At 28.7% G+C, this 18,869-nt stretch overlaps 1 protein-coding gene across 8 annotated transcripts in view; it reads right to left on the bottom strand.

Annotated features, from left to right (window-relative positions):
- Nucleotides 1-18,869, bottom strand: part of LOC107447991 (CD151 antigen) — a 161,508-nt gene that overhangs the window by 15,021 nt on the left and 127,618 nt on the right. For all 8 annotated transcript variants that reach the window (XM_071187513.1, XM_071187511.1, XM_043051760.2 and 5 more), the window contains one exon: nucleotides 4,051-4,122. In XM_071187513.1, coding sequence (XP_071043614.1) covers nucleotides 4,051-4,116 — 66 coding nt within the window. In that variant the 5' untranslated portion in view covers nucleotides 4,117-4,122. The remainder of the gene's footprint in view (nucleotides 1-4,050; nucleotides 4,123-18,869) is intronic.

The following is an 18,869-nucleotide window of genomic DNA, read 5'->3' on the forward strand; positions in this document are numbered from 1 at the left end:
AAACAATTTTTTTCTTTTTTTAAATCAGCAGTGGGGACAAGTGAGGGAATGACATATTGGTATATTTTAATTACCTAAAATAAATAAAAAATAAAAATTGATAATTTTATTTTTATTCTTTTGTTAGCTTGCATTCTGAAGGACACTTTCCCTGAATTTTTTTTTTTCGTAAGCTGTAAAACAAACATAAAATGTACTGGGGACATGAAAATGACTGTTTTTGTGAGAATGACCCATAAATAGATTAGAGGGAGATTCGTTTTGTTGCATTAAGTCAACTTTTTAAAAATTTAGCTCTGTTCTTAACCAACTGCCACAGTAACCGAGCACGTCTTTTCAACCTTGATAATTATTAATTTGTTGAAATTCGTAGTTTATGGTTTCGTTAAAATAATTTGATGAGCTAAAATCTCATTAACAAAACTTTAATTCCAAAACCCCATTAAAAAAACTTATATGTCTTGAAAACAAGTTTAAGTAAGCTTACGTTGCTAATTGAAACAAGTATTAGATTTTATAAACGTTGAGAAAGGTTATAAAAGGCTTATCATTGAATTGGGCTTAATTTAAGTTTTTTTTCCTTTATCATTTTTATTTAAAGAACTTTATTGGAATTGTTGTAGTGTTATCTAAGAATGTGTATTTTTTAAATTTAATTTTTTTACGCTATATTATTTCAATTTTCGTTATTTGTGGTATTTTTTTTATAGCGCTGGCACATTAATGTACATTAATTATTTTATTTTAATAAGCAAAACAGAAAAAGAAGTGCAGCCGATAGAACTTAAATTCTCAACTGAAAAAAAAAATTAAATTTCTATTTAAATTTTAATGATATAATAACTTAAGAGCTCAAAAAACCCGAACGCAGATTTTAAAATTCTATTTACTTAGATTTTTCTTCGATTTATTTATAGAAACAACAAACATAATGATAACAAGAATGTGGTATGCATAATTTAATTAATAAAATTATTTTCCAATTTGTAAAATCTATTTAATGTAGTAGTTAACCTCTTTTTATTGCAGATAATAAATTGAGTTTGTTTCCCTTCTTTGTGGTATTTATTATAACTTATCTTATAGCACTGAAAGAAATTATTTGAAAGAAAAGTTGCAGTTAATAATAAAGATAATAATGCATTTAATAAGATTTTAAAAGTTATTTATTATTTGAAAAATATGAATTTTACAAATATATCAAATTTTATTTTTAGTTTTGCTGTTAATTTTTCTTTAATTACAGGTTTTATTTCATAATTCTTTAAATTGATAAAAATGATTATAATTATTAAATTTTGAGAAAAATGTAAACAAATTTTTTTAAATTATCTTAATTTTTTTCTAAAAATTGAATTAATTTTGGCTCAAACGTAAATAACGGTTGGTTAATGTGATGTAAAAATGTAGTATTAGTAACGAGACGCACGTAAGATATTATAACGCAGTTACGATTCGAAAATTCATTCAAAAAGGAAACCTGAAAAAAGGCATTTCGACGTTTTCTGTCTACTGGGGTTAAAACTTTATTAAGTGGTGTTGTGGAATATAGTTCAATAATAAATTAATTTTTATTAACACTTATAGAAGCTGTAATAGTTTCAGAAATATATTGTTGTAATCTTGAATTTATGGAGTGAAGCTTTAACTTGCAAACAATATCCATCATATTTGAGAAAAAAGATTTTGCAGAGTATACTTGGTGTAAAGGAAAACAATGACGGAGAAGGAGATTTAACTTTGAATTGTGCAAGATTTGTAAACAACCGGATATTATTAAATACACAAAAATAAACAGAATGAATTAGATGGCCCACGTGATTCGAAGGAGAGATGACAATACAATAAAAAAAGATACTGCTTTTCGGACCCACTGGAACAAGAAAGCGGAGAAGTCCGCGGTTGAAGTGGACTGACTCGGTGGAGTCTGATTTTCTTGCAATTAATGAAAAGAATTTGAGATCAGAGATAAATCGGAAGCAGTTACGGAGAAATCTTCAGAGGAAGGCATTGGCCCACATTGGGCTGTCTGTCAAACTATGATGATGAATATCCATCATATCATGAATTAACGGGATAAAAGAATTATCTTGACCAAGATATATTATCTTAAGTATATCTTGGTAATCTATTTAGTTGGCATTAGTTTTTGTGATGACTTTATTAGTCTTTAAGCTCTCGCACTGAAACCTATCCGTAAAGTCAAGAATCTCCTTGAATGCGCTTTGATTAATACAAAGTTTCTTGCCAGTAATATTTTATCCATCTCACTCGCTTACATTGAAGTTTTTCTTTTCTTTTTGCGAATCAAAAACAAGTTTATGCTATAAATGAGGCTTCAAAACGTTACGCGAAGCAAACTTTAAACATGTCGTTTTAGCAGTTTTTATTTTACTTTTAATTCGAAAATTTTAAATGTAACAGAAAGTTACAGTGAGGATACAATTGCGGAAGTTACAGATTCATCAATTGCTGTTTTAACGATGCGATATTGATAACGAGAAGTCTAGAAGTTAACTTTGACGGAGCTGGGGTTTTTTTTCTTTCCGTCACCGGTTGGATTCGTCAAAGAATCATGCATAAGATCTTAGAGTTTTGAATTTTATGAGCAATTTCTTTTTCCTTGAACCACACTCTGAAAATCAACAGTCATTCATTTTTCTTTACTTGAATCCATTAAAGAGAAAGCTGTCGCAAGCTCTTAACGTTGTCGGGTATTTGTTTTAATTTAACAAAAAAAAAAAAAATTTGATTGGATCTTTGCGTTCTAGGACTCGATCTTAGTAGTTCGAAGAGGTAACCGCAAATATGCAAATTAATAAATGCAGACAATATTGAAAGTTACGAAATCAGACACAAAAACGTACTTATCTGAATAAAGCTGCCTTTTTTTCGACGAGTTCGGATTTCTGCCCCCCAAAATATAGGATGTAGCCGCAATCTGGGAAATATAGTCCCCATAATTTAGTCCCGAGCAAAGTTTGAATCCCTTAATGTTAATTTTACTTTCTGCTATTTCTTTATATCTCGAGAACTTTTTAAGCGAATTGAAAAATTTTCGAACACAATTATGAAATTCGTTTAGCCAAAGATAATTCCATGCAAAAAAAAAAGTTTTTGGTAAATACTTATCATTTTATATAATAGTCAAAAAATTTTTGAAAGGAAATAATTATAGGCTTAATAGGGGGTACACAATATGACAATCAAGTTTAATAAGCATATAATTGTAAGGTATAAAATTTTTTACACAATTTTAAAAGTGTAATTATGCGAGGCAAAATACGAAATTTGAAAGAAATCGGTTGAGAAGTTCCTGATAAATCGAATTTTTAAATATATGACTTTTTCGAAATTAAATTTCTCAAGAAATATTCAACCGATTTCACTCAAATTTTATAGTCATGTAAAATTACATTATTTAAAACAATGTAAAAATTGTCTAGTAAAGTAAAAATAAGGAAACCATTTGTTTATTTTACTCTGGAAAAATTTTACCCATTGAAATGGCAATGATATGCCAATTGACGTTTAATTAGTAATGAGCTTAATTAGTAATTAATGTTCTTATAATAACCATTTATAATTGTCTAGTTTTAATAGGCGCTACAAGTACAAAACAAAATTTTAAAAAAAGAAGGAAAAAACTTCAAATAGTGCAGTTTCAATATAATTGGTACTTCTCTATTTTCAATTACTTAGCAGGAAATTTCCTTATTCTTAAGCCTTGCTCATAACTTTAATTCTCTCATATTTTAAATAACTTTGAAATATAATTTTTCGACTGTAAGAAGCGTTCTTAAAAAAGAAACAAAGTTCATATATTTCTAAAAGGAGAGGAATGAAACGTCTTAATGACTTTAATTAGTTTATAATGCAATTTGAAAGAAAAAAAATTAATGTTTATCAGAATTTAAGTTAATAGAAATTCTTACTAAGAATTGACAATTACTGATTCGCATCGGTTTCAGAAATAAGTAAATTTCAGCCTGCTGACAAGAATTACATTTGTAATGTAAAATAATCGCCAAAATTACTATGGTGACTTACGAGTATAACTGCATTGGCGACGAAGAGGCCATACTTCACCCCTTTGGCGCATCCTTCGACCATCATGGAGGCCTAGAAAATTAAACAAAAATTTTTTATTACATATATATATATATATCAAATGGTGCGTAAGACATAAGAAAATGCACATTTATTTTCAATCAATTTTAAAAGTTGGAATGACTCTTTGGATAGATAGAACTTTACTTCTGAAGCAAGGGAACCAGTTTTAAATCCTTGCTATAGCTCAGTGGTCTCCAACTGTCGGCCCGGGGGCCGCATCCGGCCCGCGAAGCCATTTTTTGTGGCCCGCGAACTAAAATATATTAGTTGTCATTTTCTTGCGGACAATTTTCGTAAAAAATCTATCTGGGTTTAAAATACTTTTCTCATTTATAAAAACCTAATTTCTTCGTTTCTGTGAAATTTATCATACCATTGACTCTGAGAAANATTGGCGACGAAGAGGCCATACTTCACCCCTTTGGCGCATCCTTCGACCATCATGGAGGCCTAGAAAATTAAACAAAAATTTTTTATTACATATATATATATATATCAAATGGTGCGTAAGACATAAGAAAATGCACATTTATTTTCAATCAATTTTAAAAGTTGGAATGACTCTTTGGATAGATAGAACTTTACTTCTGAAGCAAGGGAACCAGTTTTAAATCCTTGCTATAGCTCAGTGGTTTCCAACTGTCGGCCCGGGGGCCGCATCCGGCCCGCGAAGCCATTTTCTGTGGCCCACGAACTGAAATATATTAGTTGTCATTTTCTTGCGGACAATTTCCGTAAAAAATCTATCTGGGTTTGAAATACTTTTCTCATTTATAAAAATCTAATTTCTTCGTTTCTGTGAAATTTATCGTACCAACGGTGCAAAAAAAAATATTTCTCAGGTTTTGCATCCAAGAAAATATTTATTCAAATACAAAAATAATCGTGTATGTTGCTCTTTTGTATTTCATTTTTTTGTATTTTGTGAATATAATTTAGCATGTGTGTATCAGAAATTTTCTCGAAGAAATTCTCCGATTTAACTTTTTGAAACCACTCATTTTGGACGAAAATATTTACACACACATTTGTAAATTTAAAATGTAAATATCTATTCTCTGGTGGTTGTAGCAGACAAACCTCAATTTTGTCACTAACATTTTGTGTGCTACTATGTAAGTTTTAATACCACCTTTTTAAAGTTTTATATCTTAACAATTAGATATCTGTTGCACATTAATTGTTTAATACATGGGTGCACATTAAAGTTATTGCAGCCCGAATTTTTTAATATGCAATTAAATATTTTTGAAAATCTACTTATTTTAATTTGTAATTAAATATTTTAGTTTTATACAACTTGGTAAGAATCTGACAGTAATATTTAATGTTCCTTCAAATAAAAAAGAGTCCTACATAAAATTTTGATAAAGTTGCGGCCCGCTATTTGATTTGTGTTTTTAATTGTGGCCCCCGGCCTCATGTAAGTTGAAAACCCCTGATATAGCTCAATGAATTTTATATTGCTCTGAGACCTGTACCGATTACAGTACCAATGTACAATGTTAAGTAAAGTGTGTTTTATAGCTCGATTGTCCTCAAGCTGACAGCGGGAAGTTTTCGTGTTTTTCTCCTCCTTGTAATGCAGTGCTGATTAATTTCACTCAAAAAGTTCCAATGAGTTTCTTTGTCTTCAGCATTGTTTTTGAAGTTATTAAGGGAAAAGTTATTATTTCAAAAATTGAATTCAGTCCAACATCCAGAATCGGCTATGCTGCGCAAATTAGTAGAAGTAAAATTTCAGTAGACCATATTTTGGTGATGTTGCGATGAAACTTTTTTAAGATGAAACGATAATATAACGTTTAATTTTTCTTCTCTTTAAGACTAAACGAATTTTTGTACTAAATATTTGGAAAGGAATTTTCATTATGGATAATTAAATATTAATATTTTGCATTTTCATCCAAATGCAAAGCAATTCTAAATGAAATGATCGTAAATGGAAAATTATTTACATATTAAATTACAAACGACAATAGAATGAACAATCGTTTTCGTTTTTATTCCCCGTTTTCATAGATTATCCTCGCAATTTCAAATCCTCTCTGGGAAACATTTGTTTTTCACTTGTTTTAGAACTGCATATAGTTTTTCCATTGAATGTGATGGCAAGTACATCAAAAATTTACGAGTTTGATTTTCATCCAAAAAGTAAACACATTTTGCTACAGTGAAATAAATTACATGGCCGGGAGAGCCTGACTTATAAGACGTTGAGCCCATGTCCGAGAGGTCGTGAGTTCAATCGTTGAGCCAATCCCAGTGGTGGCTAGTCACTCTAAAGCTGTCGGGGTCACAAAGTCCTCCAAGTTCCCATAACAAATCAATAACTCTCGGGGAGGGGGGGTACTGAATCGGAGATTAATCATGCTCTGGTTCAGGTCAAAATTACGATCTGCTGATGGATGGTGTGTGTGAATATGTCCTACCTGCAAAACGGATGTGACGTATGTTGTCTCCGAATTATCCTCATAGATGTTTCCCAGACCAACGCCAATAGCTCAGTGAGAAGCTCTAGTGCGACGTAAATGAAAACAAAATACCGTACCGAAAATCATTTATAGAAATGTATGTTAATTATATGATCAAAAAAGTTTAGTGTAACTCAAAAAATTATTTTCAAACGGAGTTTTTTCTCTAAAAAGGAAATGCAATTTTTTTTTTTTTTTTTTTTTTTTTTTTTACATTTTGAACATTTATTGATTTAAGATTCACTTGAAAGTAATAAGTATAACTTTCATTGTTTCAAAATTTTCTTTGAATTCCTTTTTTAAAAAAACGTTATGCGAATTATGAAATTTCTGAGAATGAACAATAGTAAACGTTACTCCTATTATTATTTTAAATAGCAATTGTTTAGTTTTGTAATATAATGAAGCATTTTTATTAACTACTTTCAGCAATAAATTTTGTTTACATCATTTCATAACCGACAGAAAAGGTTTTTTTTTAAGCTCCATCTAAAGTTTGCTATTCTTAGAATCGTACCCTACAGGTCGTTTAGGTATAAGGTATATTATAATGGCTTCCCACAATGTATTTTTTTTAAATCCCTGTCAAGGTTAGAAAAAAACCCATGCACAATGAGGAAAAAATATAAACGTTATAGAAATCAGACAAATCACTATTGAGGAAGGTGGATGTAGAAAACATCAAAATTATTTGTTTTTCGGCTAGAACTTGAAGGTGAGTTTTTAAACATGTACACAGTACGAAATACCTATTTACGAAAATGGGTAAAGATCAAAATGCGTGATTAGTTAATTACGAATATGGACATAAGTCGAAATGCCTGCTGAGGAAAAGGAACACAGCTCGGTATGCGTGTTTACGACACAGCAAAAAATGCTCCTTTTTCAGTTTTCAACCCAAATTTAACAATTAGATAAGGAATTACGAGCTTACATTTCCTTACATATTAAAACACTCAGAGTAATCATTAAGTGGCAAAGTACCGTACTGCCCAATACAGATACAACTTTTCAGATGATATCTTTGTATTCAGCACTCCAAACGGGGAGGTTAGTTTTAAAACTCATACAACGTAAATTTAGTATCTTTATAATAAAATTATGCAACCTTGAAAAAACGACTGTTAAAAAAAGAAGACTAATTTAATGTACCATGTTCCGAGTTATGCAAATGAATGCATATCACAGTACGAATTTATTTAAATTCTATGAAAGCAAATACTCGTAAAAGAAGTTTGAAAAACGGAATCAAGTGCTATGCCTATTTCCTTAAACAAGCCTTTCGAGGTGTGTCCGTTTTCGTAAACATTTACTTTGAGCTGTGTCCGTTTTCGTAAACACATATTTTAAGCAATGTCCAATTTTAAAAAGTCGCCTACGAAGTGTTCTAATAATCGTCATTCAACTGCTCCCAGTTTCCTTTAATCCAATAATTAAATAGATTTCGATGTTTTGTGCATGCACCTTTTCTCCAATAATGATTTGTCAGATAGCTATGATGTTTTTGTTTTTCCTATAAATATTAATACGAGACCCTTAAGGTTCGTTCTTTTTTTAACGTCATTTTCGACAAGGATTAAAAAAAATATATGTGTTGTTGTTGTTGTTTCTAATGCCACTTGTCACACGGGCAAGCCTGCTTGGTGAAACCGAGCGAATTTAAGGCAGAGTGTGCGTTTGTTTTTTAGTGGCGCCATCCTATGGCCATCCTTCTTTCCTATCCTTCTTCAGCCGCACACACGTCACAGCCCGTTTTATAAGGCTGACCCCTTCACACATCCAGTCATTCATCCACAGATCGTAATTTTGACCAGAATCAGAGAACGATCAATCTCCAACACAGTTCCCCCAGAGGTATTGATTTGTTATGGGAACATGGAGACCTTTGCGACTCGACAGATTTAACATGCATCAGTCACCATTTACTACACGGGGAGTCTTTGGCCGGCGGGGTTCGAACCCACGAACTCTCGGACATGAGCCCAGAAAAGAGATATGTTCAGGGAAGATATTATGGAACTCATGCTTATGTTTGAACTGTTTATACGTCGTGGTAAAATGAAGTTTAATCTTGAATTTGAAATTGGCTTTTATAAATCCATGTTTGTTGTTCAAATTACCACATGCTACTACAGGGATAGATCCTCTACAAGCGTTAAAATTAGTCGATGTATTTTTTTTTCCATCGCTAATGCGGATAATTTGGATGTTAGGAAGCGAGAACAATAATTACAATTCATCTTGTCGATCAACAAATGGTTTGCATTTGCCAAGCTATTGTAATGTGAATTTTGTTATGAAACTTTGTCAAAAAGTTATACGATTATAATTACTATGTTTCAAACTAAAATTAGTTCTTCAGATATTCGTTTTTTAAATGCAAATAAAATACTAGAATTTTCAATTTTTTTTAAAAAAAACATTTTTATTTAATTAAGTGCATGTACCAGCTACATTTTGCATGTTCATTTTACTTTTAGTTTAAAATATAGAGGAGGGTCAAAATAGTATGCAGTCTTAAGAGAATATTATTTTATTGAGCAGAATTTGATGATCGGCAAATTTTTTTTTAAAACAAGATTATGTATATTTAAATTTTTTCACTTACATAATTTGATATCAAACTTTCATACTACTATGTATAAATTTTAGTAGATACTTATTATTTTTTTAATAAAATCCATCGAATGTATGCAGTCATTTAAATGTCCGTTAATTGAATTGCTTAACGACAGAAATTATTTATACTGAATATTAGGTATAATGGAATAAGAGCCGGACGCGGCTTCATTGTGCCATAATCAATGAATCCCTTTATGTTATCATATAGTTTGGAAAAATATTAGCGTTTTCCAAAAACTATGTCTGACACAAAATTAAAAGGAAGACGATTGATGGATTTTACAGTTTAATAGTCAAATATACAAAATATGTAATACTGAACCAGACTTAGGCAATATTTTGCACTGCAGTTCATAAAATTGAAATTAAATGGTGTTAGAAACTAAGTCTTACGGGACGAAAACAGAGGAAGGTATAGAATTCTCGGGATCAAGAGACCTGTGTTTTCCAACTAAATAAAAAGAATTGTCATTAAGGGGTCATGGTCCTCGAGTAGCATGAAACTTGTATACAATGTTACTACAATTTGCAACTAATTGTAAGTTGGTTCTTTAATTAAATCTCTTTTATGCACTTTAAACATTTTAATAAGTAGACTAATAAGGAGACGTTCTGTTGCAAAACTAGATAAGCACCATTTTTTTTCTATTTATTTAAAAAGAAAGTAACTTCTGTGATGATGATTGAAGTCATTGTAAAGTACCGGCACCAGTACCATTGTCATAAAGTACCGATGAGCAACCATTGTAAATTACTAGAATACTATGGTGCTGACTTGAAGTCACCCAGCTTTAGATTGATGGGTACCAGCTTGTGTGGAAGTAAAGGCGGTCGGTGCATCATATTGCCACCATCATGCCATTGGTCACGAAATTGTGTCCTCCGTGACATCATGTCCCAAAATAGACTGTTGTAGGAATTCTTTAATTTAATAGAAGTTATTTGCACTTCTTATGAAAAGCACAAAACAGAAGTTACTTTCACTTAATGTATCTAGATGGCACTTAGCGAGATAATTGAAAAAAGTTGAACTGAAAACCCTAATTTATTAATGCTTTAATGCATTTATATTTTGTCCTGATAATCAAATCATTTATTAACATTAAACCAGGGCTCGAAAATTATATTGCCGTCAAACCCGGTACAAAAATTCTGATTATATTTGTATTTTTCACCCTTACATGGTCGGCCAAGTATGTAAATATTTAATCTGGTGCACCGTAAAATATTGATTTAGCCCCCTAAAATTTGACAAAAATTGTCTAATACCTAATGAGGCTGATATACGATGCCAAAAGCGAAGAAAGAAAAAAAAACAATCTTATTTTATTTAATTAGATCTAAGTGTTACCGAACTTAATTATAAATAAAAGTTAGTAAATAAAAGGTTAGTTACCATATTTTTATTCCCCTAGTCATGCTTATTTCTATTAGAAAAAGCTAATCTCAATTACTGAGCTTTAAAAAAAGAAAAATGCAAAATAAAATTGAGAGAGTGACATAGTTTTTAATATCTCCGTCAAATCTATAATGAAATTTGACGATGTCAATGTTTCTTTGATAATAATACTTTTGATTTATATTTCGAAGTGTTGATGTGGATATAGTGTTGTTATTTCGTTTGTCTTTTTTTACTGTCTCTTTTCCCCGACATATTAATAATAATAATAGGTATATTCATGTGTTTTCATTAGCATGCATTCGAAAAAAATATATGATAGTTGTAAAATTTCATTTGGACAAGTATTTTATAAACTATCATGTCCGATAGGCATGTAAATATTTTGAAAAATTTCGATTCTTAACAAGCATTACAAATGCTAATGTCTCTAATCAGCAATACAAATAACAAATGGTTAAGATAAATAATCTTATTAAACAATATTATAACTGTCATAAAAATCCTGCTAAACATCTTATGCTATAATTTCAGCTTTACGGTAAAGTTATTCCTTTAAGAGTCTATAAAATTGTGTATTAGCTATCAAGTTGGACATAATTTTTTAACAGCATTTCAAGCATAATTTTTTAACAATATTTTAAATATAATTTTTTAGCAATGCATTGCTTTTTGATTTGATATCAAATATTCATTTTAACTAATAATAAAGTGTAAAAAAATAAATTTTTAGAAAGAATGAAAACTTAAAAATCTTAGTTTTTAAGTTGTTTTCATTCCTATAAACATATTATTATTATTAATTTTTGACCTTTGCTCTTTTTTTTAACCTATGATCTTTAACACCTGCAAGTTTGAAAAATTCTCTTTAAAGGTGTAGATGATATTGCAAGGTTTTTTTTTAAGTGTCAAAGATCAGGAAGTGAGGATAAAGGTTTGATAAACAGTTAAAACATCTTTATTAAAAGAATGTGAAATTCTAACTTGCAGCAGGTTTGTATAGCATTCTGTGAGGATTAATTATTTTAGAATTATTTTTGATTCTAGCCTTCTAAAAATTCAAAACTTTGTATGGTTATGACATTGAAAAATGATAATCATGTTTTACCGAGTAATTTCATTTCTAACAAATTGAAAAGAATGAAATATAATATTGCTTTTTGTTGAAGTGAAAAAAAAAATGCAAACCTTAATCGAAATATGTGACACCTAAATTCAATGTTATTTTTTCTTTCGATTCATATTGCTTAAAATATTTTAGTAAATAGTTAAATGAAAATTAGCTAAATGCTAATTTGTTCAGGACTTTTGTTGAAAGCTCAGATTTCTCAAGGAGCAGTAAATAATGCAGGATTATTGCTTCTTAAGAAATCTGGAATTTTTGAGAGTAATGCAGGAGATAAAGAATTATTCATCCTGCAACATTTATTGCTTCTTTTGTTACTCCGAAATACATTACCATCGAAAAGAAACTTCAAAAAAATTACATTATTTATAAATGCAATATTATCGAATAAAGTTTTAATTATATAAAAATTATCTTACTTTTCTGCTTTTTCGTTTTCTTCTTCTTTTTTTGTATTACTTTATATTTTTAATATGCTTCTTCAAGGTTTTATTCTTTGTTCCTATGCATGTTGAAATTTAAGAAAAATGAAACTTTATGCACTTCTGGAGCACGTAGACTCAACATAAATATTTTATTAATTTTTAAGTAGTTCTTGCATTTCAAAGGTGGTCGGGCAATTCTCAACCATATTATATGTACAACAAATAGTTGTTCATCTGAGAAATTGTAAGTGCAGGCGCGGATATTGGTGTTAACAATCACTTTTGATCAAACAGGAAAAAAAACTAGTTTTCAATCGAAATAAATTTTTTATAGTGGATTCAAATCTGAAAACCGAATAGCAATTTCAAACCTTTTTTTTCTTCTTCAACTTTCGATACAATTATTCTCAACTCTCTGAAAACCATAACAATCAAGTATGTTAGTCGGATGACATAAGGTTAGTGGATTTATTACCTTAACTCAGGGACTCGACCTTCACGAGTTAGTTCGCTAAGTTTGATAACATATGAAATGGGCGTAGTTTTGGGATACTGTTAGATACAAAGATGAGATTCGCTATGAATAATTTGCTTCACCATTTCAGATTTCAACACCTCATGAATAAATTTTTTGCCCACGCGTTTTAAATAATTTCTGATTCACGACTAATCTAAAGTTTTTGTATACCTCTTTAATATTTTGATTTAGAGGGACGAAATGTAAGTACGCATCTGTTATTGCTTCACAGTCTGTATCTAAGCGAGAATTATTTTTGGAAAAATTAGTAAAAATTCTTAATGTTGTTATGCAGTTGAATTGTGTCTTATCTTCAGATGTCTTAATAACATTCAAATTTATATTACCTTTATGTCACCGTTTAATAATCACTTAACTGTTTCGATTTCCCGCCGTATTGTGACCAAAAATATGCATATTTTTGAAACAATGTTGTAATCTAATCGATTGAATGAATCCAAATCAGCAATCAAATCTATTATAAGTATTGTATTTATTAATTTCTGATAAATTTTAATAATGACGAAAAGTATTTTTACTTAAAGTTGTTTTTTTTCTGAAGGAGATACAGAACAAAAACATTTTACAGGGAAAAATGGAAGAAAGAGAACATGCATTATTTTTTTAATGCTTACATTTTTAATTCTTTTCAAAATTCAGCTCTTTGGTATAGTATATATTTTAAAACATTAAGATATCAGACTTATATTTTGTTATGAGCCACTTACTTTTAATCATCCTTGTTGTTACCTGAACCAAAAAGTCAACAATCCAGATTTTTTTTTCCTTGAAGGTAATGCCAAACAGGAAAGCGGTCGTTAAAGTTCTCTGGATTGGAAAAGCGCGTATAGGCAAATCAAAAATGTTCTCTGACGCAACACCCAAACGGTGCTCAGACATGACAGTTAAGTAGTTGTTAATCACTGCAACTGTCTCAAATCCTTTTTTTCCAATATGCATTTATCTGATCACTTATTAAATATTAATCCCCCCGTTTAAGATGATATATGACTACAGCCACTATAGCTTATGATATATATTTTTCTCCTGAAGAAATTAATGCAGAACTGTTACCATTTTTCTCTTTAAAATTGAAAAAAAAAATTTTTTATTTTATTTTATTTATTTATGTACTTTTCTTTGTGCGTGGGTTTCCAAGTGCGAGTTATATTTTAAGTAAGAAGTGCGAATCTGAATCAGAAACTAAAATCTCAAGTTATACAAATCTTTTTAATATAGTTTAATAGTACAGGAGCAGCATTTTCCAATTATAATATGTCCATATAAAAGGTAAGTAGCAAAATTGGCATAAACTGCGTTTGACGTGAAAACAAAAGGAAAATGAGCGAAAGGGAAAAAACAAGAAAAGCTAGAAATTCTAGGGGTCATAGAATCCACATTAATTTGAAGGAAAAAAATGAAGACCCTAAGGAATAAAGTTTTTCAATATATTACGTAATGTAGATATTTTATGTAATTGCATTTAAAAAAAGGAAACTATTATGATATTGTACTCGCAAGATAAAGAACCATAAACAAATTACTGTTCATTAAAAATTTTATATTGCTAAATTAAGAATCATAAAAATAGGAATCATCTAATGCTGATCTTTTGATTTAATTATCGTATTCTAACTTACTAAATTACAATATAAGGGGGCTTACACTTTATATGCTTATTAGTTAGTCCTAATTATCAATTAAATTGAAAAATCCAACTCAAAAATGTATTTTTATTAGAACACCTTACATCAATAAGAAACTTAGTTATCCAAATAAAGTGAAAACTGCAAAAAAAACATTTGTATTCTATTATTTTTTTTAGTAATCTCACTATAATACTTTCTTTTTTTTATACAGATTTTGTCTCACGATTAAAATTAAATAAGAAAATGGTCAGTGGGAATCTTAATAGTTTGAAATAATCATAATTTATTATTATTTTTTTGTAGGTTTTTTGAGCTGTCTTGTCCAACTTTTTTTCTGAGTAGAGCTTTTTTTTAAAAAATAAATGTTAAGTACATAAGGGGAGGAAAATATTTGTAGTTGTTCAGTTAAAACTATTAGATATCCCTATTCCTGCTTACCAATTGTTTTATTTTTTAACGTTTATTTTAGAGTTTTAAGGGCTACGTCTATTTTTATTAATTTATGAAAATAATCCCCGATTTGATTAATTCAATAAATTAATTTGTTACTTGAGATTTAAATCCAAGTATCTATTATTAAAAGTAGTTCATAAATTACATTATTATATCGTGCGCAAAATCTAAAAGTGTTGATCTCCTTTTTGGATATTTTTTCCTTTTTATTTAACTTTTATTTAATTTATTAAATTTTTGTCTCGACTCTTACTTTTTTATTGCTTATTTTCTGTTTCAAAAATTTCTTTAACCATATTCCTTTTAACGTTAAATAAGTTTTATTTGGCACATTGATTAAAAAAAGATATAAATAAGATTAAAAGTAATCCAATTTCTCAACTTAGTTTCCATAAAATTAAGTTTCATAAATTTATGACTTCAAAGAAACGTTGAACTTAGAAAAAAATGTCATTTTGAAGTTTTTCTCAACTTTAATAATTTTATTATATCTTAGTTCAGAAAAAATTAATGATTTATTAAATTTTGCAACTCTCTTTGTCTAAGATGTTAGACTTTTATGATTCGAAAAAAATAATTTTATTTTAAACTTGAACGGATCACCAACATTCGAGATGAACTAGTAAATTGTTTCTCAAAAAATTAATATTTTAGCACAGAGAAGAAAATATGGATAGTTATTTTTGTATGTATGGCAATCTCTTTTTTTTTCATGCATAAAATATAAGGAGTTTCTTTCGCCTTTTCTTTATTTTTTACCAGAAATTTTTAGGAATAAATTAGAATTTTTAATTTTCCAGAACTTTATTTAGACATATAGGCCTTGTAGATATTCCTTAGTATAAAAAAAATCTCACTTTGTTAAAAACCAAATTATTAAACAATTAATATTATTCATTTTAACAATTTAAAAAAATATTAAAATATATTAAAATTATTATTTAAAAGTTATTAACATATTTTTTTTTCTATTTGAATATAGAAAAAAAGCAATATTTTAATATATTAAAAAAAGCAATATTTTATATTAGAAAAGAAGCAATCTTTATAACTAAGGAAGTAAAGCCAAATTCTGTTTCAGGTAGTTAAAACTTCGATTACTTAATTTTTTCGTTTCGAAAAAGTCAAGGAAAAATGCTACTAAAAAGTTCCAATTAGATCTTTATTGTTTGGAAAATATAGAACGACGAACGAAAACGTGCAATTGCTAAACGTCAGTTATTACACATTTTTAAAGGATTTTTTTCTCATCCTTAACAGATGGAGCTTATAGTGTAGTTTATGATCGATAATAATTAAGATCGATATAATTATTATTATCGATTTATGATCGATAATAATTAATCGATAATAATTAAGTCTAAATAAATAAATATTTTATGATTATAGTTAATTTTTATCATCCTTGTAGTGATTGGATTGAAAAGAACAAGAGCCAGAATCGGCTATGCCGCGCCAAACCTAAACAACATTATTTATTTAAAGAAGTTAAATCAAATAAGCTATAATTTTAATTTGACGCCGAAAAGACTAAAAAGTTCAAATCATTACAAAGGCACCTCCAGTTGGTGTGACTCTTGTTTTGTTGAAGAAGGTCTATTCCCCTATGGTAGATGCATTTTTATGCTGATTTTTTTTCAATGTATGATGAAACGCGCATTTTTTTTTTAAAAAAATAATTTTTAAAATGTTATTATTTTATGAATATTTAAAATGCTGTCTAAATCTGAAGAAAAAAATGCAAATTTTGCACGAAGATTCGTTCTTTAAAACCTTATATTTTATAATTTTTAGATTAATCTATTAAACTAGGGAAAAGTGATACTTTTACATCGATCAATTATTCCAGAAAAGAATGAATTTGGGTCAGAATTTGTGTTTCTTCATTAAATCTGAATATAATTTCCCACATATGTTCATAAAAACAATTTTTATTTAACTTTTTGGTTAGATCGAAAACCAAAAAAGGAAAAGATTCTCCGATCATTTTCACCATAGTGGAAAAAAATAATGCTTACTTAATAAGGAATATGGATTAATAAATTACGTAAAAATAAAATTTTCATTTTTTAGAAAGTATTTAATCTATTTATATCAAATAATAAAGAAAAATGCTTTCAATTTTATTAAAACTTATATTATTTATAAATCCTCTAAAAGTAAGAAGATTTTTGAAAGATTGACTTTTAATTAATTAGCTGACCAATTTCATTTTTTTTTTATATAAACTTCAAATTTAAACTTACAAATAAGGTAGATGGGAACAAGTAAAGTAATTTAGAAAACAACAAAAGTTATATGAATTATGTTAAGGTCATCCTTAGTCTTAATTATACAACCTATTTAGTGCGGGTTTAAATATTTATATAATTTTATTTTATCTTGTTTCATGATGTAAATAGACAAGCGATTCAAATCAAACAAAAATTAGTAAAATGTACAAGGCGAATGGAAAAACTAATCACCCTGAAAAACCATTGAACCTTCACGTACTAGGACTCTTAATCTTAATGATTCAAGGGGATGACCTCTAATACGCTAAATTATTAGTGCAGACGATATTTTAAGTTAGGAAATCAGACATAAAAACATACTTTCTCTGAATAAATATTTTTTTCAGCGGATTTCCAACCCTCAAAATAGGCAGAAATAAATTGAGCTAGGAGCGCAGAGAATTTTTGAAGCAAATCGAAACATTTTTGAAAACAATTATAAAATTAGTTTATCCAAAGATAATTCCATGCAAAAAAATAATTTAATAATTATTTTTTATTCTTTTATTAAATAAAAGTAGAAAAACTTTGATACAAATTTCGACAAATATATTGTAGACAAATTTCTAAACCATTTTAAAGAATGTAATTTTATAAGGCAAAATACAAAGTTTGAACAAAATCAGATGAATAGTTTCTGAGAAATCTAATTTTAAGGAAGTTGTATAGTTACAATTCCATTTTTCAAAAACTTCTTGACAGATTTCGTGCTAATATTATATTTTACCAGGCAAAATTAAGTTCTTAAAAATGATGTGAAAATTTTTATACCTTTAGGGTTCAAAATTTTTTTGACTATACATAATAAAGAAATAAAATATTAAAAAATAATTAATAAAAGTTATTTTTGCACGGAATTATTTTTGGATTAATGAATTTTATGATTGTGAGCAGAAATTTTCAGATTTGTTAAAAAACTTCCGATCTAATATACGCAAAAAGTAAAATTAGCATTAAAGGGTCCAAAGTTTGGACAGCTCTCCTGACTAAGATATTGAGACCATATTTCTTTGATAGATTTTGCTTACCCCTCCCCTTCTATTTTGAAGGTCAAAAATCCAAAGCCGTTAAAAAAAAAGTGCATGTTTTTCAAATTTTCTCAGAATTTTTATATTTTATATAATTTTATTTTTCTTGGCTCATTGCACTTTAACCGCTTTTAAACCAAATTCCTTACGAATTTAAGTTCACAAAAATCAGTACTGCATTGATGCTTAATTTTAAATTTGTTTTAAAAATATATATTGTTCATTATATATTGTAAAAATAATAGAAAAATTACAAAAGAAAATTCCCATCAAAAATTTTCTATTTGAAAAACATGGAAAATTCGTAAAATTTACGGTTATAATAGTGATCAAGAAGCTATCAAAATTAAAAGTTCTGCGAGATTCTAAGAAATTTTTTTTAATTGTATGTGCTAAAATATACGCTGAATACAAATAATTAAAATCATAAATAAAGAAACTTAACACTTTTCATCTTGACCATTTTAAAGTTACAAAATTATTTAAAAGAATAAAATTGTTCACAGTGACTTTATCGAGAAAATAATTTTTGTTCGTTTATGGTTCTTTGAGCTGTTCTCGAAAAAGAATTATTTGCCCTGGTGAGTTAACTTCTTTGCTTCGAGGAAGGGTGATACTCTGAGGTGCACGATTGCTGGAGCCAGTGACGTAGTTTTAATGTATGTTCGAGTGGGGTTATATATATATATATCAGTGGCGTGCCAGCCGGGGGGGGCAGAGGGGGCAATCGCCCCCTCTGAAATTTTAGTGAGGGGGCAAACAATATATTTCGCCCCTCCTGAAATTTAAA

The sequence above is a fragment of the Parasteatoda tepidariorum genome, chromosome X1 (genome assembly GCF_043381705.1).
Source record: "Parasteatoda tepidariorum isolate YZ-2023 chromosome X1, CAS_Ptep_4.0, whole genome shotgun sequence".
NCBI lineage: Eukaryota > Metazoa > Arthropoda > Arachnida > Araneae > Theridiidae > Parasteatoda > Parasteatoda tepidariorum.